At 41.9% G+C, this 21,883-nt stretch overlaps 3 protein-coding genes across 3 annotated transcripts; 2 read left to right on the top strand and 1 right to left on the bottom strand.

The window, feature by feature from the left end:
• Window positions 1-54: 54 nt before the first annotated feature.
• Window positions 55-8,509, top strand: LOC103147269 (cleavage and polyadenylation specificity factor subunit 3). Its single transcript, XM_007565525.2, has 18 exons — window positions 55-245; window positions 376-439; window positions 1,456-1,553; window positions 1,665-1,793; window positions 2,428-2,605; window positions 2,689-2,778; window positions 3,568-3,718; window positions 4,178-4,353; window positions 4,665-4,823; window positions 5,738-5,884; window positions 5,950-6,102; window positions 6,177-6,285; window positions 6,986-7,084; window positions 7,167-7,261; window positions 7,333-7,420; window positions 7,815-7,881; window positions 7,970-8,066; window positions 8,142-8,509. The coding sequence occupies exons 1-18, from the start codon at window positions 175-177 to the stop codon at window positions 8,241-8,243; spliced, it is 2,073 nt and encodes a 690-aa protein (XP_007565587.1). The 5' UTR covers window positions 55-174; the 3' UTR covers window positions 8,244-8,509.
• Window positions 8,510-8,832: 323 nt separating this feature from the next.
• LOC103147268 (uncharacterized) lies at window positions 8,833-11,288 on the bottom strand. Its single transcript, XM_007565524.2, has one exon. It carries the CDS (start codon window positions 11,187-11,189, stop codon window positions 10,161-10,163), a length of 1,029 nt encoding a protein of 342 aa, XP_007565586.1. The 5' UTR covers window positions 11,190-11,288; the 3' UTR covers window positions 8,833-10,160.
• Window positions 11,289-12,035: 747 nt separating this feature from the next.
• LOC103147267 (transmembrane protein 151B) lies at window positions 12,036-17,683 on the top strand. The gene is made up of 3 exons (XM_007565523.2): window positions 12,036-12,344; window positions 12,404-12,496; window positions 14,869-17,683. The coding sequence occupies exons 1-3, from the start codon at window positions 12,138-12,140 to the stop codon at window positions 16,339-16,341; spliced, it is 1,773 nt and encodes a 590-aa protein (XP_007565585.2). The 5' UTR covers window positions 12,036-12,137; the 3' UTR covers window positions 16,342-17,683.
• Window positions 17,684-21,883: the final 4,200 nt, after the last annotated feature.

Raw genomic sequence — 21,883 nt, 5'->3', positions numbered from 1 at the left:
AACTTAATTTTTACATGTAAACGTGATGCTGACATTTTACGGAACTGTTTTCAAGAAAGTGATGTTTCCAGTCGGACCCTGAGCCGCACTGTTCATTTATTATTACCCCAGTATACCGATTTAATTTGTATTATTGTGTAATTTAACGTACGTAAGCCTAATAATTGAAGCGTTATGGCGTCGAAGCGAAAAGCAGACATGGTGATCCCTGCTGAGGAAAGCGACCAGCTCCTCATCCGTCCTCTGTGAGTTAAAATTATTTAATTTGTTTATTTCTTACAACCTGATTTAGCTTTTTATCATTTCCTAAATAGAATCGTTTGAAAATGTTAGATTATGATGTTACATATTATTTGTTTTTTCGTCACGTTGCAGTGGCGCTGGGCAGGAGGTTGGGAGATCTTGTATAATCCTGGAGTTCAAAGGGAGGAAAATTATGGTAAATATCAGAAGCTGCTGGTTTCCCTTTTATTTGTAATAACAAGCAGATGAAATGCTGAGGAAATTTTAAAAAGTTGACATATAAAGATTCATTTCAAATTGAGAAAATAATCATTTGTTTTAATTGTAATGGGATCTTTATGCTATTTTCAGAAGCATTTATAATCTGGAGCTTGATGAAAACACGTGTCTAGAAAATAATGTTAAATTAAAATCACGTTATTTCCCCGAGTCTTCCTAATATGAGATGCTATTTATGAAACATAACGTAAATTTTTCTGTTTTCACGATCAGTGCTGCCCTCTAGTGGTCAGAGATCCTCACTGTCCTGCATGTTTCAGTTCAAATTTAAAATATTTTATTAAAGAAGGATATTAAATCTTATAACCCAGATCATCCTAATATCTTCAGAGTCTTTGATGGTGGCAGAAACTCATTTAAGACGGTTTTATATAATCATAACTTCAAAGAGCTGTTTTGGTTGTCTTGTAAAAGTATTCACACGTCCTTCAAAGGGGCAGAATCATGTAAAATTCACTTTTTTGATCTTTTCATCATGTAATTACATGATGTAAAGCTTTATATAAATGTAATACATTATATATAATGTTATTCCTTCATTAAAAACATATGTCAAGTGTTGCCTTTGAGAAATCATTTAATCTCCATGGCAACCATTCAGCAGAACAAAACACCTGGTTGGACATAGCTCCGCCTTCAAGGCGCAGCTCCTCCCCCCTCAGCTCCTTCAGACTAGCCAGCAGCTATTAGCTCATTACACGAGCCACTTCTCAGAGCAACGCTGTTAAAAATGTTGCTAAAGGGTTAATAGAGGAGCCATGTTGTGACGACTTCCTGAAGGCGGAGTTTCAGAAAGAACAGGAGCTTCTTAAAGAGACAAAGCCCCAATTTCAAGGCATTAAATCTGAAGATGCAAAGATAATCTTCCTCCAAACAGGACTGAGCACATCGTGGTGTTTAGATTATAAATAGAGGATTGTTTGTGTTTATCAGCTGGACTGCGGCATCCATCCGGGTTTGGAGGGAATGGATGCTCTTCCCTATATCGACCTGATCGACCCCGCGGAGATCGACCTCCTCCTCATCAGCCAGTGAGCCTTCCCTTCGCTTTTTTACTTTATCCACTATTTAACAGTAATAAATTCTTGACATTTCCCTACACATGTTATAATCTGAAGTTGACAGTCATGTCCTGTCATCAGTTTTCACTTGGATCACTGCGGGGCTCTGCCCTGGTTCCTCCAGAAAACCAGCTTTAAGGGGCGGACATTCATGACGCACGCCACCAAGGCCATCTACCGCTGGCTGCTGTCAGACTACGTCAAAGTCAGGTGGGAACGGCCATGCTATGCTAACATGTTACATTTTGCAAAGGCATTCACCACGTTTACACGTCTGCAGATTTAAATTTTACCCATTCTGGATTGGATGGAGACCGTCTGTGAACATTTATTTTTCAAGTCTTGCCCCTGATTATCAGTTATATTCAGGTCCTCACTGGATTTTATGTACTGGATTAACATAAACCAGTGGATAAAAAATGCAAGGTTTTTATTTCTATAGAGAAAAATATGAAGAGTTCATCCCAGTCTCAGATTTTCTGCAGCTGCTAGCAGATTTTGTTCCTGGATTGTCCTGGATGTATTTCTGTTCATCTTCCCATCATCTCTGAAACTCCAGTGCTTTGGGTTGGATGTGTCCCAGTTGCTACAGCGAATTTTCCATTTAGCACTTAGCATTTTTGCTAGTTTTGAAAACATTTAGCACAGTTTGCTTCAAGATTAGTTTTCCTAGATAAATTCCAAAGCGCTAATTCACTTTACTGTTCTGTAAACTTTCTGTTGAATAAAGCTTAACATCTATGTTGAAGTTTTGTTGTTGAGTAGCTAGATGGTTATGTTCATGCTCTTATTTTGAAGTGGCTGAAGATTAAAAATCATGTTTTTTTTATTGTTTTATTTGCAGTAATATCTCTGCAGATGACATGCTGTACACTGAGACCGACCTGGAGGACAGCATGGATAAAATCGAGACCATCAACTTCCATGAGGTGAAGGAAGTGGCTGGGATCAAGTTCTGGTGCTACCATGCTGGTCATGTGCTGGGAGCGGCCATGTTCATGATCGAAATAGCTGGAGTTAAAGTAAATAATCTACAGTCTGTGTGGAAATGCTGCCATGAAAAATTTAATATTTAATTTACAAGTTGCATTTTGTCTCTTTGAAGCTGCTGTACACAGGCGACTTCTCCAGACAGGAAGACAGACACCTGATGGCAGCGGAGATCCCGAGCGTCAAACCTGACATCTTAATCATAGTATGACATCAATCCCTGTTACATCATAATAATACTCCAAGGTTGTAACAAATCACAGTCATTTGTACAGATTTGGTCTGTTTTTGCTTTTTTGTCACACATTTTTCAGATTTCAGATCAGAGTAAATACAAACAACAAGCTTCAGATTTCATGTATTAAAGGTGCAGTATTTTACAAATTTATGTTTTTTACATATTTATTAAAACAGTCACTAAATTGTGACAGATAGCTTCAATGGCTAATATAGCAATGTGCAAAAATGCACCTCTAGGTCAAAAACAACCAATCAGAGCCAGGAGGCGGGTCTTGGTGTTTTCAATCATGCTTGTGTACATGCTGCTAAATGTTCTAATGCCAGAAAACAGATTACCGTTCCAGAAAAAACGTTTGTCCACCATCATCGGTGGCCATGCCAACTAGCCTGAGCATTCATGGCAGCCTACAGCATACACAGGGGTGATTGATAGTGCTAGAAAGAACAAAGGGGAGTGTTTGGAGTGGCCTAGTCAAAGTGTGGACTTCAATTTGATTTAGATGCAGTTACAGGACCAATTTTGCAAAGCAGAGAGGGTCAAAGTTAACCTGGAAACCCTTTAAAATCTGTAATCCACGTTAACAATAAGTTCTTAGTTTTACTTTTCCACAGAGCGCCAGGTTAGTTTGGATATTTTTTTATTTTTATTCTTTTGGATTTACTCTGGTTTTCTTTGATATTGAAACTGTTTGATGATCTGAAACATTGAAGCGTCTTAAAAGCAGAAGCAGAGCGGTTTTGTCTCTGACTGCAGGAGTCGACCTACGGGACTCACATCCATGAGAAGAGGGAGGAGCGCGAGGCTCGCTTCTGCAACACGGTGCACGACATCGTCAACCGGGAGGGCCGCTGCTTGATTCCTGTGTTCGCCTTGGGACGGGCCCAGGAGCTGCTGCTCATCCTGGGTTAGGAATCCCCCCTGGCTGTTGTCTCGGCCCTCTTTGCTTCACTCTGCAGAGCCAATCAGTTACACTGTAAAACATTTGAAGAAAATGAAGGTTCACCAACTAGAAAATTGTTTTAGTTTTAAATCAGAAATTGAAGTTCATTAAGTTGATTTAGCAACATTAATGTTGTCTAAACTTTGTTTTTTAAGGTCTGATAGTTTATTAATCTTGCATCGTGAGTTGTTTAAAATTAGTACTGTACCTTAAACCAAATACACACGTCTATATTATTTTTGCTCACATTATCAGGTTAAACCAACTACTTATCATAAGACAGAATAGCTCAAATTCTAGATTGAACTTGCATGAACAAAATATCTGATGTAATAACTGAATTCTGCTCTGAAACATTAATCTGAGTAAACATTGTCCTGAACTATTGATTATGTTTGCATGTGTGTTTGCTTTGTTTCCCAGATGAATACTGGCAGAATCACCCAGAACTCCACGACATTCCCATCTATTACGCCTCATCTCTGGCCAAGAAGTGCATGGCTGTCTACCAGACCTACGTCAATGCAATGAACGACAAAATCCGCAAAGCAATCAACATCAACAACCCCTTTGTGTTCAAACACATCAGCAATTTGAAGGTAGGCGATCCTTCGACAGTCTTAAAATGTCTGCATGTATTCAATGTATTGAGACAGTTGAGGCTACCACTAGTTAGCCGCTAACATATCCTTGATAGCTAGCTAGCTTTTTTGTGCCTGTCATGGGTGCTGCTTTATCGCCAGTTGGTTTGATGAAGTTGGTACATTTCTGTCGTGATACAGAAACCATAAATTCCAACCATAATGTTTTTAAAAAGTCTTACATTGAGTTGGTGGAACCTGCAGATACTCTGCAGAGAAAGCTTTGCTACTTCAGTGCTGGTTATGACCCAGTTTCTGTCCTGTCCCAGAGCATGGACCACTTTGACGACATCGGCCCCAGCGTGGTGATGGCGTCGCCGGGTATGATGCAGAGCGGCCTCTCCAGGGAGCTGTTCGAGAGCTGGTGCACCGATAAGAGGAACGGCGTCATCATCGCTGGGTACTGTGTGGAGGGAACTCTAGCTAAGGTAGGAAGCTAGCTTCATTTATCACCTCTTAGAAAACAGTTGCAGAATTTTATTTACGACCATGAGAGAGGGAAGGGAGTGAAATGTAAATGCACGCCGCACTTTTCAGATTATCATTAATTATTTTTTTCTTCCTCTTAACAATTATGCTCTACTTTGTAATCGTTTGTCTCAAAAATCTGAATAAAATAAAATAAAGTTTATGTTTATGTTTTTTTTATTCATAGTTCCTACAGAGGCTGCACAGTGGCGCAGTTGGTACAGATACCTACCAAGATGGCTGCCAGCTACAAAGTTCCCAGAAGTGTGACGTCACATGAGAACTACAAATAGATAGTTCCTGGAGCTTTGTGCCTGACAGCCATCTTGGTAGGCAGTTGCTATGTAGTTGCTGTAACAACAATAAACAAGCCACAAGCTGAGAAGAAGAAGCTCTCACCTCGTTCCTATCTAACCTAAAAACAGTACAAGTACATTCCAACTATGACTGGATTAAGATTTTCTGTGTAATACTAAGATAAATAGCAGTGATATTTACTGTAGTACTTACTGCCAAACTAGCAAAGTTAGCTTAGCTAATGTAGCTTTTAGCTGTACACAGTCTTTGTGTTCACTAAGTGGTGAACTATGTCATAGCAGGAGATCCACATCGTCTGACATGTTTCCATTCAAATGGGTTGACCCCAACAGCAGCCATTTTGTTCATATATGATGCTCTCACACATTAGTCAAGAATGTCCACATATTTTCTTTTTACTGATCTTGATGCCATGGGTTCGCTATGCTTGGCGCTACGCCAGGATGGCGGCTTATCACCTCCAGTGGGATCTATGTGTAGAATCTATTCTATAATTCTATGGCATAAAATCAGTTTATTAACATTTAACAGACCTGTTTGCGTGTTTCCTCTGCAGCACATCATGTCTGAGCCGGAGGAGATCACCACCATGTCCAGTCAGAAGCTGCCGCTCAAGATGTCGGTGGACTACATCTCCTTCTCCGCCCACACCGACTACCAGCAGACCAGCGAGTTCATCCGGGCCCTCAAGCCGCCTCATGTGGTGGGTTGGCAGGTAGAAACCGGCTTCGCTCGTCCTTCTCTGACTCCGTGTGTGTTTGCTCTCAGATTCTGGTTCACGGGGAGCAGAACGAGATGGCCCGCCTGAAGGCAGCGCTGATCCGGGAGTACGAGGACAACGACCAGGTCCACATCGAGGTGCACAACCCTCGCAACACGGAGGCCGTCACTCTCAACTTCAGGGGAGAGAAGCTGGCCAAGGTTCTGGGTTTGCTTTGAGCCGCTGCTTACTGACGTTTTTGCTGAGCCTGTCAAACTGAAAGTTGTCCTCACAGGTGATGGGTTCCCTGGCTGATAAGAAATGTGCTCAGGGTCAGAGGGTGTCCGGCATACTCGTCAAGAAGAACTTCAATTACCACATCCTGAACCCGTCCGACCTCTCGAGTAAGTTACTCACACTTATATGTTGTTGTATCCATTTTAAAATCAGTTTTTCCTTCCACTCAACTTTCCAGTAATATGCCTGCATACAGCACTCTGAGAAAAGTCCTTGTGCTTTTTATCACAATTACATCCAGGAGAAGAACTTTTTTTTAAAATCCAATAATAATGTTATGATACAAAAAGATTAAAGACATAGTATCGTAAAATTATGAGAAAAAAAATTTTAATGAGAGAAAACTTTGAAAAGTTATCAAGAGTTATCAACTAGGCAAGTCTGTGACTGTTTCTTTACTTTATTCTCATATTTTTACAACTTTATTTTTGAAGTATGATTACTTTATTTTTGTAATATAACTTTTTTTTATCACAATTCAAATTGCGATAAAAGCCTGACCCTAATACTTTGTTACAGAGTTGTGGAGGAACAATATTCTTTTTGAAAAAATGAGCCTAAACCTAAATTATTCAGAGGTTTGACATAAACCAAGTAGGGCATTCCAGGAAACTGTTCCTGATCCCAGCTGTGAAGCACGGTGGTGGCGGAGTCATGGCTGACCTGGTCAACTCCTTAAATGTGTTAAAAATAAATGACAGCTGAAGCAGAACTGAACCCGTCCAGCTAAAGACTGGCAGGAAGTCCATGGAGGACATTGTGAGATTTCAGAAATGAAGAGTTGTTTCCATGGCGACGTGTCCACAGCGTACACAGAGCTGGCCATGAGCACGGTGAAGCAGAACCAGGCCATCCCGTTCACCGGGCCGTACTCGCTGCTCGTCTGCCACCTGAGGAACCTGACAGGTCAGCCTCCAGCGTTCGGCCGGCGCTCCGCTGAGTCTGAGCGAGACGCTTTAGCTTCACCCGTCTTCGCCGTCTGTCTCAGGGGACGTGGAGGAGCTGGACGGCACCGAGAAGAAAACGCTGAAGATCTTTAAAAGCATCACTCTGGTCCACGAGGTCGGCATGGTGGTGCTGGAGGTGAGAGCGTCAGATCAGATCAGATAAACTAAGCTCTTTAGTCATGGCTGGTATCTTATTTTCTCTTTCAGTGGGTAGCCAATCCGCTGAACGACATGTTTGCTGATGCCGTCACCACTGTGGTGCTGGAGGTGCAGTCCAACCCAAAGGCTCAGAAAGGTGAGTCACTGTTCTGGTGGTGGCTCCTACTTATCTGTGTTAATGATTGAAAACAGATTAGATTTTACTTTAAAAATATAATAAAAATTTGTGATTTAGAAGAAATTATTACAATCAATTATTTTATTCTTTTTTCATCTTCCCTCCCTGCCAGCAGAGGGCATGAGCCTCTTCAGACCTGAACGCGCTATGCTAACACAGTATTTAGTGGTAGCTAACTAAAGATCTGTCTTGTTGCTGTATTTAGTGGAAGCTTCAGCTAAAATGTATGTCAACACAGTACAAAACAGGCATAAACACATAAAGAATTGTTGTTGCATTGCTGGTTATGAATGGTGGAAGCATTAAATAACTGATGCGCTGCCATCATGGATCCGTTTGGTTTCATGACCAGTCATGGAGACGCAGACCACCACCATGGACATGGATGTCTTCCAGACCCGGTTAGAGGTCATGCTGCAGTGAGTGACACGTTAACTTTTAAATAGAAGACATTTTTAGGAAAAGCTGTTTGTCTTGAAGTGTGCATTGTCCCGTCTCTGACTTTAGGGACATGTTTGGAGAGGACTGTGTGGACTTCAGCGATGGGAAAGTCATTTCTGTGACGGTGGACGGACAGACGGTCCACATCAGCTTGGAGACGCGGGTGAGACGGCTGGTCGTTGGAAACAGAATGGTGCTTTTGCTGCAGGTTTAGCTAGAGTCTGCTCTGCCTCTGCAGTCGGTTTACTGCGAGGACGACGTCTCGGAGGACGACTCCCTCAGAGAGATGGTGGAGCTGGCCGTGCAGCGGCTCTACGACGCCCTGAACCCGGCCCTCTGAGGACGGGCCTCCAACCAGAAACTGGATCTTTTAACAGAACTACTGTAGAACAGAAGAATAAGCTTGATTTTACATGTTTTAGCTGATGTACAAGCACTTTACGTTAACTGTATTTGTGTAGATTTACTGTAGTTTTCATGTCATCCCTACAAATATGCACTGATTTAGCCTGTTTGACTGTGAACTTATAACTGCACCAGCGGTTGGTGTTTGCTGCATGTTAAAACATTTTTTATTTAAAAGATGATTATAAAGTCAAAAATGAACAGCAATAATTTGGGTTACTTAGCCTGCAATAAGATTAAAAAAGTAGGAATTAATTTTTAAGACATTTTCACTATTTCAGTAAACATCAGAGTTTTAAACTATTTAGGTTGGAACCTAAATATTTAGTCAACAAGCTAAAAAATCAGCTTCAGACTAAAGATACGAAATAATGCAAGATGGACAAAAATACATTTGTGTTCTTGTACTTAGAAATTTAAGGATTTGTAACTGTTTTGCAAATACAACTGTTTTGTCTTTGCAAAACTCTTATAGGCACAAATACTTTTACACCGTCATAAACGGACGTCGCCCGGCTGCTTTAAGGAGAGGCACCGTCAAAGAGCTGTTTGTGGGTAATTTTTAATCTCTGGAACAATATAACGTTCAACATTCACAGTAAAAATAAAAGGCACTTCCCTTAGAATGACAACCTGATCTCAGATCAGTGGAGCTGTTTAAAAGTGCTTACAATGCTTTATCCATTTTATAAATACTTAATAAAATGTACAAGCCTGAAGGATACATGACTTTATAAAAGTCAAAAACAGTTGAAATAAAATATCCAGTGGCTGTGAAATTTCTTGAGCAGAAAGAGAAATCAGGAATCCCAACCACCAAACTTCCCAGAGTTAGATTTAAATATCCATTAGGTGAAAAACTTGATGTTCCTGAATCCAACATTTTTTCCACCAATGTGCAAAATAATAACGGATCATCTTACAATGATAAACATTTTATGCACTAAAGAAATGTGGAGATAAATTAATATGTTCTTACATTACCATCGTCTTAAAATCAACTAATATCTTTGTTGTTTTGTGTTTGTGAAAGACAAACTTGGGTACAAAATAGTTCTGAATCCTTTCTCCACATTTCTTTCTGTACCCACTTTTACTCTGACGAGTTTTAATCGTTTATCAAGTTTAATGCAAGGAAACCCGGTTATGTACCTAAAATTGTTTTGGTTTGATCAGGCTTCACATTCTGTCACATTTTAAATAGTACAAATAGACCAAATTAAACAGAAATAGGAGAAAATAAATCAAATATACATGAGATGACTGCATTTTATGGTGATATATATAAATTGTATATCAGACATTCCAAACTAGCCAGTGAAAAAATGTGTAAATTATGAAATATTATGAACTCTAATCAAACCAAAATGATCAAAGCATGGGTTGTATAAGACTAAGTGTTGAATCATCCAGCTCTGGGTGTGTCGATCTCTGACTGTCATTTTGTTTGCAGTTTGTAATGTTCATGTTTTGTTTGTTTTTTTTTTTACACATTTGTTGAAACTGCCTGTCATACAGAATGGAATGAAGCAGATAATCTGTGGTTGTTTCTAGAAAGCAGAGGAACTTGGTTGTTTTTTCCTAATCAAAGGAAGAAGGGGGGTCTTAGCGCTGCCAATCATGCTCCATGTGGTGCTGCTCATTCCCTCCCCCCTTTCTCTCTACTGTGGTGCCAATTTTTCCTGATAGAGCCTTATCTTTTCACAGATTATCTGTCTCATATTGCACTGTCACAACATAGTGAGAGTTTTAACAAATATGGTTAAATAATTATTTAAAAGTTACATATAGCAGCTTTAAAGCACAAAACAAGCAGCAGCCTATAAGAGCTTATCCATCCACCAAACTTTCCTCACTTCCCTATGCTAATTATAATCCCCACGGCCAACAGCACCATCAGCCCAACTCCGAACTCCATCATGTTGGCAAATTCCGTGTCTCCGGAGTTGTTCTCCCTCTTCAGCCTCTCCTCCCTCCGGAGCCGGACGTCTCTCTGCCTCTTCAGCTGCTCTCCGTAGTGGGCCTTGTAGAACTCATCGAAGTCGTACAGCCTGTCTCTCAACTCTGCGCCCGACACTGACCGCCTGCTCCCGGGCTGCTGCTCGGCTGAGCGCCCCGTGAAGACCCCGGTGGAGGGTTTGCCTCTGCCGCTGAGGTCCGACGGGCTCAGGAGCCCCAGATCGTACTTCTTCCGGAGGACCTTGTCGCCCAGTACCGTGTAGGCCTCGCTGATCTCCGAGAAGCGGTCGGTTGCCTCCGCGCTGCCCGGGTTCCGGTCCGGATGGAAGGCGAAGGACTGCTTGTAGTAGGCGGTTTTGATCTGGGCTTTGGTGGCGGTGGTTGGGACTTCTAGGACATCGTAGTAGCCGGTTTTTGTTTTGTACAGCGGCTCAGATCTAGACCCATTTCCGCTGTAGCTCCTGATGAAAACAAACGGAGGAGATCCAGGATCCAGATGCAGAGTCCGGCTTGGAGGAAAGAGGAACAAAGTCCTCCACAACTTCTCACATCTCCGATACAGAGGAACATTCCGCTTAGTGAATTCCATCAGAGTCTCATTTGAACATAAATCATTCTTATGTTCCAGAAAACAGCGTTTTTTAGGCGTGTCTCGCTTCTCCAGACCGGTTTCTCCACCCGGCAGCGGGCTCACCTTAGTACAACTGTCCCGACAGCCAGCAGCAGCTGCCCGCTCCGCTCCTCTTCCAGCTCGGTTCCGCTCACACTTTTCATTGTCATCAAACGGAAACCCAGCCGACAGAGAACCAGGGTGTACCGCCTTTGTTCCGAGTCGGATTCGGTTCTGCAGAAGTTGGGATTTAGACATTTTAAGTCCAAATTCAAACGCTCCCCTTCCCACACAGTACCTGACCTCCGCCATGTTTTCTGGAGGAGACCGGCTGAAGGAAGGGATGAATTTAAACCACAGCGCCCCCAGCGGTCAGGTGGAGAAACGTCAAAACATTAATTACATTATGACAGGTAAATTAAATGACTATTTTTTTATTATATGAATTTTAATTATATTGAAAGTAGTCAAAATTAATTTAATTCTAGATTAAGTATTGCTACCACTTTCTTGCTTACTTTTGTTTTTATTCGATAGCATTATTAGAGTTAGGAAAAGAGTCTTTGGGTAATTTGGGACAGTGGTTATAAGCAATTTCACACATTTTAAAAATTTAAAACAATTTTTCTAGCTATATAAGGTGTACCATCAACCTCACAGCTGAAAGTATTGGACAATCTTTACAATCCAAACATTTAGAGCCACAAATGTTACATGAAAAATAAAAAACTTAAAATTTTTACTAGTAAAAGTGATGTTATTCTTTTAAAGAACAGTCATGTCATTTACGTTATTCTTTTTGATTATTTTAAAATAACGATAAGCATACATTTGCAAAAAGATGATGGATATTTTTTTAATTACTACTACAACCTGAGCTTGTTTTTATATAATTATTCCTGGTTATTATGTTTATCAGTAAAAGTTATTAAAGCCATTGTTGAAGTTCAGTGTCATCAATAAAAGACAGAGCCCTACTTTTATAAAATTTCAAACACACTGAATTTCTTCACATAAAGTGAGCTAACATTTTAATAAACTGTGAAGGTGTTCACACTTTTTAAAATCGTAATACGGTGGATGAAGATGACCAGTAAGAAAAGTGAGCTTTTATTGTGAAGTAGCAGCAGTATTACATTTTCTCAACCGGAAGTTTGTTTTGCTTTTTCCCCCCTCAGAGCAGCAATATTTCTAACACCAGTTTTGGGTTTTATTGTGCTAATTTATGCGTCTTTTTATCGGACCGCGCCCTGCATCACCATGGTGAACCTCTGCTGTCTGTGCTGCGGTCAACTCCCGGCTGAACCCCGCCCCCCTCCGCCCCGCCAGCCAGGAGCACCGAGGGACTCCCGCACCGCACCGCAGCATCATCATCATCATCAGCAGCAGCAGCAGCAGTCTGCTGGACCAGAATCTGATGCGGGACGCACCGGGACCCGGAAGGAGGATGCAAACGGAGGGAAGAAGGTAAAACAGGATGCATGAGAGGACATGCAAAGCGCTGCAGCATGCTCTCCTCTGACCAGGACTCCGCGGAAGAAGCGCCCAGTGTTCCCAGTGCTGCTGAGGAAGGAGAGGAGGAGGAAGGCTCACCTGCAGACAGCGATCTTCCAGAAGTGGTAGGCAGATGATTCCTGCTCTCCTGAAAAGTCTAGAATAACTATTTGGATGTCCAGATTTCCTCCTCATCTAAAAGTTATTCTTCTTTCCTCTCTGTGTTTTAAACATAGTTAAAAATTAACAATAAAGTTAAAATTTTGTAAAGTTAATTCAAAACCATCCATCCTTTATCCGTTATCCAGAATTAAAGCAATATTATAAGTGCACTATATTACTTTAACTGGACAGAATATTGACTTTAATCTGATTTACAATCTGTGGAAGGAGCTGAAGATTAGGGTGATGGTAAAGAGACCCGGAAGCTCATTTCTAAAGATAAATACCAGAGGAAATATATATATTTTTAAAAAAAATAAGTTGCTTAGCAATTAGAAGAAATTATCAAATGATTTCAAAAGATTTTTCAACTAAATATGGAGAAGGAAGTATATAAATACTTAGAAAGCTTTATTGTCTTTTTTGTGACATTTCCTGCCAGAATTTGTTAAATAAAAATTATTAAATGCACTTTTAAAGACATTAATTGACTTTTGAAAATACAAAATAATGCAATTTGTGTAAAAAGTGTAGGAATTTTAAGGTTTTAAATTTATAGCTACAGACTGTTAGTGTGGTAAAAAAACAATCAAACTATTAGGATTATTGTTAGCACTTTTGCTAAGTAAACTTGTAAATTCAATTTATCTTAAATTTGAAATAATTTAATGTATCTCTGCTGAAATCTCTAAATTAAATTTATTTTTATTCTTTTTCTCAGTAAACAAAAATAAACTTTCATGGTCTTGAGGCCTTAAGCAGCAGGCTTAGTGCACTTATGACTTAGGCCAGCTCTGCATCACATATCGATGATTTACATTTTTGACACTTTGAGTAATGACACATCACTTTCTTGTGTATTTTAGGAGTTTTATTTTGAAGGTTTGTTTTAATGTTTCACATTCTAGGAAAAATAAACATTTTCACTCTAACATATTTGATCTTCTTCAACTTTTACACCAAAAACATTTAAAAAAAGCCCATCCCCCTGTGTGAAGGAAACAAGTTCTGGATGAAATTCAGTGGTTCCTGCAATGACTGACGCGGGAGCTGCAGCGGGTGACATCCCAGCGCAGCAGTGGATGGCTGCTTGTCACCATAAATCCTCTCACTGTGTCTCACCAGAGGCAGTCATGTGGACGAACGTCTCCACTGGAGGCACGCAGAGTAAACTCTGCTAACTTTAGTTTGGCTGCTGCATCTTCAGCTTCACTGTTACTGATTAAACAGCCTGCTGCCAAAGTCTCTGCTGAATGGGAAAGTCTCTTTGCTCAACATTATTGCAAATGTGGCGCTTTGTGTTTCTGCTGGTTGAATTAAAAAGCAGATAAAGCAGAAAGATGTGAAACGGAGAGAGCATCCAGTTTAAACACACCAACAGCGCTCAACCTTCATCATGTATGTTTTATGTAGAGCTGCAAACAATAATTACTACAGTAATAAATTATTGACAATTAATTGATTAAAAAATTGCCATTCTCCATGTTTTTCATTTAACTACTTAAATCGTTTTTATACAATATTAGAAATACATCAAGAGATGCAATTAAGTAAATAATTCAGTTACTTTTTCAAAAATGAGGTTCATATTCCAACAGTATGACCACAATGTTCTGTTTATCCAGTCAATATTTAATACCACTGATGACATGTTTTCCTTTAAATTCAGTATATTATGAGAGATTTACCTCTTGATGTGATGGAAAAGTGGTCGGCCATTTTGATAGAAGAGAAAATGCAGGTTTTTAAGAAAATGGCCACTTATTAATTAATCGATAAGATCAATCAACTTTATATTAACTCATTAATCGATAACTTGCATCGATATAATGAACTAAATGAAATTAACACATTAAAATAGTTTGAATGGTCTAGTCAAAGTTCAGACCTAAAATGCAATGAAAAATGTGTCTCCTCTGGCTAAGTTTGGGTTTATTTTCACAACAAAGAGCCACTGACTTTACAAAGCATAACTTGGTTGAGTTTCCATCTTTGAGCTGCTTCTTGCAGCATTTATTTGACCAGATTTAACATCTATCTGCTTAAACCTTTTCAGATTCGTCCCTATTGGTTCTTGAGGCCTCAGTGCAGTAAAACTGTAAACAATCTTTGGGTTTTGTGTGTGAGAACACCTCAGTAATGTTCTCCTCTGATTAAACTCTGTTGAACTTTCTTCGGTCTGATTTATGTTGAGCTGCGCTGTGATTTACTGCTAGCTGGAGTCGTTTGCATTTCTGCTGCATGCCACGGATTCCCTGGCATGTTTACAGGCTTCATCGCTTTAAGTGCTTTTTCCTAATCATGACTCCCGTTTGTCTTTTTCTTGCCTCTGCAGCAGCGTCCGGTCCAGCAGTCCCTGGGTGCCTGCGTCTGCCGGGAGTCCCACTGGCGCTGCCTGCTGCTCTCCGTCCTCATGATCAGCTGCCTGGCCGCGCTGGCTTGGTGTCAGCTGACAAGGGTCACCAAGATCAGCTTCACCTCCAACTTCCCCTCCACCCTGCGGGGCGGCGGACACTCCATGATCTACCACGACAGCCCGTGCTCGGACGGGTACGTCTACATCCCGCTGGCCTTCCTGTTGCTGCTCTACGGGTTGTATATGGTGGAGTGCTGGCACTGCATGGCCCGGAACCAGCTGCAGTCCAAAGCGGATGTAGACAGCGTGTACGAGCGCGTGCTACGCATGCGGCAGGCACAGCCGTCCATATGGTGGAAGGCCATCAGCTACCACTTCGTCAGACGGACGCGGCAGGTGACAAGGTACCGCAATGGGGATGCCTACACCACCACGCAGGTGTACCACGAGCGGGTCAACACCCACGTGGCGGAAGGGGAGTTCGACTACACCTACTGTGGGATGAAAGACGTGTCGCGGGAACTTACGGGTCTGGAGGGTCACCCCACAACCCGCCTGCGCTTCACCAAGTGCTTCAGCTTCACGGAGGCCGGCCCAGAGAACGACTACCTCAACCAGAGGTCCCGGTTCTTCTCCGAAACAGAAGGTCTGGACGACTACATGGAAGCTCGGGAGGGGATGCAGCTGAGGAACGTGGACTTCCGGGACAACATGATTACCTGCGTTGACCCTGACCGGATGCCGTGGTACACGTCTCGGGTGGCCTTCTGGTTGGCGGCGCTGCTCATGCTCTCCTGGCCCCTAAGAGTCTTCATCGAGTACCGAACGGCGTACGTCCATTACAGGGTGGAGAAGCTGTTTGGGTTGGAGTACATCTGCAGCAGTCCGTCCCCGCTAAACGAAGTTAGCTGCGGCATTCCCAGAGTGGACACCCTGGACAGCACGGAGATGGAGTGGCACATTCGCTGCAACCGCCAGCTCATCCCCAGCTACTCGGAGGCCATGCTCATCAGCGCCAACACCGCGACCTCCGCCTCCTCCACCCGCTTCCTGTTGGACCCCGGAGCGCCCCTGAACCGGGACGATGGTTCAGGGGGCAGGAGGAGGACGGTGGCCAGCTCCAGCTGCTCCTCTGGGTTCTCCTGCCACGGGGCGCTGCTGCTGTCCCGCCTCTCCTCCGACACGTCCCACGTGTCGCTGTGCCGCATGTACGGCTCCCGTCGCACCGTGGCTCCGTGGAGGAGCCGCAGCAGCAGCTTGTCGGACCCCTGCTGCCTGGACGAGCAGTGCTGCAGGTCCGACTCCAGCCAGCTGGCGCTCAGCGACAGTCCGCCGACCTACAGGGACGCCCGATTCTTCCCAGCTCTCATCGTCCACTGGTCTGAGTCCGGGGAGGACAGAAGGCGGTATTACATCAGGAGAGGGTCATCATGTGTGGAGACAGCGTTGTAGAGAAACTGGACCCAAAAGTAAAAGTGTAACTAACTCCTTTGTGAAAGCTTAGCCCCGCCCCCAAACAAATAAAAAAATAATTCACTGAAGTGGGCGGAGCCAAAAAAGAAAAAAAATGATGGTGCTTGTCCAAATGAAGGGAGGACCTGAGGGGGTGTGGCCAAGACGAGGGAAAGAACCGTTGCCCACTTACTGACTTTGCCACTGTACCTTGTGTTTTAAAGACTTTTATGGTGACAACAAACTAGCTAAGTTTATACTAAACATTTGTCATCATTCAAAGAAAAAAATAAATCATCGCCATCTACAGTCAGAGCAGAGAGGAGACCAATTTCAGTCTGAATCCACATTAGAAAGGAATCAAATATGCGTTTATTGAGAAACGGCACCGATCAGTCCCAGCCCCTGACTCGCCACCAGGGGGCGCGTGTCTGACTGTGATAATTTTATGGGTTTGTGTGACAATTGTTGGTTACAACAATTTTCCTGTTGTTGTAACCAATAGGAAAATTAGACTGCAGTAGCTGCTGTTGAACCCACGAGGGCAGCAGTGAGACGGTTTTGAGGAAAAATGTTGCAGAATTAAATACATTTTCACCAAAATGTCAGAAAAACTGCATAGAAACATACAGATAGCACCCTTAGCAATTTATACAGTTTATCAGCAACAAATAGCTGACTTGGGGTTAGTTACTCTTTAAGATGCAGGGTGTTGGACATGCATCACATTTACTGAAAAAAACCTGAAAACTAAAGCAAGAATTTCTCTGCAGACTAAATGCAACTAATTTTCTCTTGATGAACAGAGAAATAGTCAGAGTTGAAGTGAAGATGGATCAAATTAGAACAATCCTGGAGGAAATCTTGTTGGAGGGTGTGAATACTTCTGACAGCCACGGATCCCTGAAATGTTACATCAACAGAGGATCAGCGCTGAACTGCATCCAACTGGGTTTGTTCTCCATGGAAATGTCTGCAGGAGCAAGAACCTCTCTTGTCCCACTGATCTGTCTTTCTGCATGATCCTCCTTTATCAGCATGACTCAGTTCAGGTCAACAGTTTGTAACTTTCTCTGTTCTGCAGACAAAGTTAAGGAAATATTAAAAACACTCCTGCAACTTTTATGCACGTTGTTTTGACTTGTAAGGTTTCAGAGTGATTAATTTCATTTCTTATTAATTTTCTTCTTGTTTGCAGACCAACTCGCACTGATTCACTTATTTTTGGACTAACAGAGGTAAAAAAAAAAATTGACCCAGAGCTGTTAGACACATGAATTGCAGTGTGGAGAGAAGCGTTTTAATGGTTTTGGATGGATTAAATTAATATTTAATGCAATTGTTTCTGCAGAGAAGTTTAATAAAAAAGTTGAATTACAAAAGGGGAGAATTTTTTTCAGAACGATGTTGATCCTAAACTTAAAGGACACAGAAAAAAGACAAACTTAAGATGGGGAAGCTAACGGTTTTATAACTGCTGACCTAAACGTCACTGGAGATTTGCTAACAGGATTCAGAAGACGAGTTCAGGCAAGACGGATAAAGAACAGAGCTGTAGTTAGTTTTTTTTTTAGTTTAACGGGAATAAAAACACAAACAAAAGTTATTTTTTTCAAAAAGTTACTCAAGTAAATGAGTAAATCTGACTGCTGTCCACCTCTGCAGATGAAGTGTCAATGACAGCCATTCAAATTTGTTTTCTGATGAAACAGAAATATGAATCAGAGTTTCAAAGGAAATGTATTTTAATATTATTTAGCATTCATGTTTTGTTGATTTAAAGGATCGAAACCCAGACAGGTGGCAGGTAAGAGCAGCTTTCTAAAGCTAAGAACTTCCAGACAGAAACTCAGTACCATGTGAACAGGATGGAGCAGAGGAGGCAGCCAGCAGGTAACAAACAAGAAAAGACAAAGATCAATTTTAAGTTAAAGCACATCAAAATTATTTCATTGGTTTGATTCCAAATGTCAGATATAATGTTGATTCTCACAGTCGGGAATATTCAGAGCATTTTTTGTTTGTTTTGATTCTGATAGAAAAGCAAAACGAAGTTTCTCAGAGAATTATTCTATATCAAAAAGGCCAACGAAAAGTATCTTAACTAGCTAAATATTTAGGTTGAAACAAAAGTATTGGATCACTAAATATTTAGCAACATCATTTAGTTAACAAATAAGTATTTAGAGAGCAAGCAAACTATTTAGCTTCAAGTTAAAAATATTAGCTAAGCTAGCTAAATATTTACTCAGCTCTATTTAGCTATTTCCAATTATTTAGCTAATATGCGATTTCACTGCTGCTCAGTGGAAATCGCAAGTCATTTTAGCTAAATATGGTAAATATTTTGTGCAGTACTAAAGATAAAAATATAAAGCTGACATTTATAAATTAATGAAGATAAGTGAAAAAAATTAACCTCCATTTTTTTTCTTTTATAAATATTGTGCTAAATAACCAAAATTATTGCCGTTAATTTTTGAACGTGTAAGTTCAACGGCGCCCCATAGTATGAATGCGTGTCATATGTGCTTCAATATCGAGAGAACTAGTCTCAAAATGACATTACAGCTTGCAATAATATAAATCTTAATCCTTTCTGATTGTAATATTTCAGGGGATTATTTGACCTTCTGTCGTGTTTTACCAGCAGAAGGGAAGTAACGCACCACAGCCACCAGGGGGAGGCAGAGACTCTGTTTTAACTTGCACATTGAGCATGCAGGCCGTTTGATCCAGGCTGTTTGAATGCAGAGATTTTCAGTGTGAACTGCATGAACTATCCCTGCCTCCCCCTCCTGTGGTGAACGTTTAATTTCAGCTTCTGTGTTCAAGTTCACGAAACAGCACATCCTCCACTCCCTGGTGCCTCAGTATAATTCCTGGATTAAGGTTAACGAGCCTCCCCAACCTTATTGCTGTTATTATGGCTTGGCAGTGGGACATGACAGCAGAGCCTTTTGGTGGTTGTGTGCCCTGCACGGCTGCCAGAAACGCTGCAGCCTTCCTGGGCTTTTGCACTGTAACTTTTTTTTCACAGGCGACTCATGGTTTGGGTGTGGATTGGAGGCATTCCTCTGTAAGTCGCAGAGATTTGTCTTGGTCATGAAATGGAGAGTAGCTAATGTGAGATGTGGTTTGGTGGAAAGCTCTGCGTTGGGTAAGTGTTGCTTCTGAACATACTGCGCTCATCAGCCTGCATGGGCCAGGTTCTGGGTCCATGCTGCTGCTTTAGAGGTTCTGGGCCTGGTTCTGGTTCCATGCTGGTCCTGCTTGTAGCATAGACTAACAGGGGCAACTAAAAGGGGCAATTATGATTTTCTTCATGTAAAATTTACTGTGGAAAAGTAATTTATTTGGATTTTATGTGATAGACCAAGGTTAAGTAGCAGATGGATGGATGGATGTTTAGATGGATGGATGGATGGATGGATGGATGGATGGATGGATGGATGGATGCTATCCCACAGCATTATGCTGCCACCACCAGTCTGAGTTTTGCACATAGACCAATCATAGTTATGAGTCCATTTCTTATCCATGGCTTAATCAAAGGCCAGTAATCACTGTTTTATATTCAGAGAGGAATTATTTGACATTATGGAAAAGCTGTTATTTATTCTAAAGAATGAAACCAAACTCTGCAGTAGTTTCCCTGGAAACTACTGCAGACCAGCTTCCAGGGAACTGAAGGAGCCTGATGACAGTGTGCAGGTCCATGCAGGCTCTTGCTGAGGTTCTGCGTCGCTGTGAAGGTCTCAGGAATCCTCCAGGTGTGTGGAGAGCAGGACTGCTGCCAAAGCGGCTACAGGAAGAGAGTGCAGCTTGTCTCATTAACACCTCTTTACAGCGCACCTTCACCTCAGCTCAGCCCCGGGGCTGAGGCGCAGGCCGCTGGTATGGGGCTACTTTAGGGCCAGAAAGCTTCTTCAAAAGAAAACTGAAAATTAAGCTGAAAAAAATATATATACTCAAAAATTAAACTGAAAAAAGTTTTGAAACTGAAAAAAACATTAAACTGAAAAAATGTTCAAAACTACTTTTAAGAATGAAGATTTTTTCAGTCTAAAGTTGTTTTCATTTTCAAATATTTATTTTTAGTTTCAGGGTTTATGAGTGTTTAAACCTTTTTTCAGTTCCACATTTTTTTAGTTTCATTTTTTTTTTCAGCTTCAAATCTTTTTTTGTGTCAGTTTCAGATTTTTTCGTCTTTTTAATGAACTTCATGGCCCTAATGTAGCTCCATAGCTGTGGGACAGCAGAGAGAAAATGGGCGGCAGGGAGAAGCTGTGCGTCCTGCCTGGCAGAGCCCCTGCAGGCTGCAGGTCTGTCTCAGGGCAGATTTACGCAGGAATGCCCCCCTGCTGTGAGAACCAGAGAAGAAGACAGGCCGATGGTACAGCAGCTGACAGTCAGTCTCTGGGGACATTTGGTGTATTTTCAAATTAAAACGTAAAAATATGAAATATAAGAAGTCAGTTCTCTGAGATTTATCAGTGATTTTAAGCTCGCTCCCTTCAAAGATGGCCGTTGGATAATCGCATGTTTCCTGCCCCACATTTTGACCCAGCAGAGTTACATCTGTTTAAATACTGGCTGCAACCCACTGAGAGAGGAAGGCCAGGCTAATCCTCTTCCTCACCGAGGGACAGAAAGCAGGAAAGCTCCAACAGGAGCCAGGGAGGCTCAAAACTCTGACTTTATCAGGACAATATGGAAAAATGACAACATCATGGATGGATGGATGGATGGATGGATGGATGGATGGATGGATGGATGGATGGATGGATGGATGGATGGATGGATGCAGCAGAATGGAAAATAGTTTCCATTTCTTATCCAAACCTGGAAAACATCCAATCAAATCCCAGCCTCTTCTCCAGGCTTTTCCAGCCTCTTTTCCAGTCTTTTCCAGCCTCTTCTCCAGGCTTTTCCAGGCTTTCTGGCTGCCCCTGAACCCCGTGTTCCTGGCTGGTGGAGGATGTTTGGGTTTGGGAAGGATGTCGGACAGAAAGCGTCTCTTCCTGGACCAGCAGCTCTGGCGGTAAACACTGACCGTCACTTCCTGGTTCCTCTGGCTCTCTGCCAATCAGAGGATCCCTTCAGTCAGCTCAGGGAATCAAACCTACAACCCTCACCAGGTTGCCTTGCAGCTGCGCTGGCGTTGCTGCGTGGCATCAGAGTGTCTGAGCATGCCCGGTTACGCCTTGGCCTCCTCTGGGATGTTCTGCTATCTCAAGAATGTTTTCTACCTGCAGAAGGTGATTTACACCATGCAGTGACCATGGCAACCAGGGGCTCATCTGCATAACCGATTATCTAATCAGCTGATGATCTTTAGTACAAACCAATAAATAGTTATGATGTTTTAGCATCACATGTCATGATTATGAACATAAAACAGGGCAGAACCGAAACAGGATTTAAATTTGGGCAACTTTCAGCAACCTGGGGCAACTTTCACCAACCTGCGGCAACTTTCAGCAACCTGGGGCAACTTTCACCAACCTGCGGCAACTTTCAGCAACCTGGGGCAACTTTC

The sequence above is a fragment of the Poecilia formosa genome, unplaced genomic scaffold, assembly GCF_000485575.1.
Source record: "Poecilia formosa unplaced genomic scaffold, Poecilia_formosa-5.1.2 Scaffold178, whole genome shotgun sequence".
NCBI lineage: Eukaryota > Metazoa > Chordata > Actinopteri > Cyprinodontiformes > Poeciliidae > Poecilia > Poecilia formosa.
This window is presented reverse-complemented; position numbering and strand designations above follow the sequence as displayed.

Coding starts and splice junctions, on each gene's coding strand:
- LOC103147269 (XM_007565525.2), top strand. CDS start 175: ATGGCGTCGAAGCGAAAAGCAGACATGGTGATCCCTGCTGAGGAAAGC. Junction 2,779..3,567: donor AACCTGACATCTTAATCATA/GTATGACATCAA, acceptor CTCTGACTGCAG/GAGTCGACCTACGGGACTCA. Junction 4,824..5,737: donor TGGAGGGAACTCTAGCTAAG/GTAGGAAGCTAG, acceptor TTTCCTCTGCAG/CACATCATGTCTGAGCCGGA.
- LOC103147268 (XM_007565524.2), bottom strand. CDS start 11,189: ATGGCGGAGGTCAGGTACTGTGTGGGAAGGGGAGCGTTTGAATTTGGA.
- LOC103147267 (XM_007565523.2), top strand. CDS start 12,138: ATGGTGAACCTCTGCTGTCTGTGCTGCGGTCAACTCCCGGCTGAACCC. Junction 12,345..12,403: donor ATGCAAACGGAGGGAAGAAG/GTAAAACAGGAT, acceptor TCCTCTGACCAG/GACTCCGCGGAAGAAGCGCC. Junction 12,497..14,868: donor ACAGCGATCTTCCAGAAGTG/GTAGGCAGATGA, acceptor TTGCCTCTGCAG/CAGCGTCCGGTCCAGCAGTC.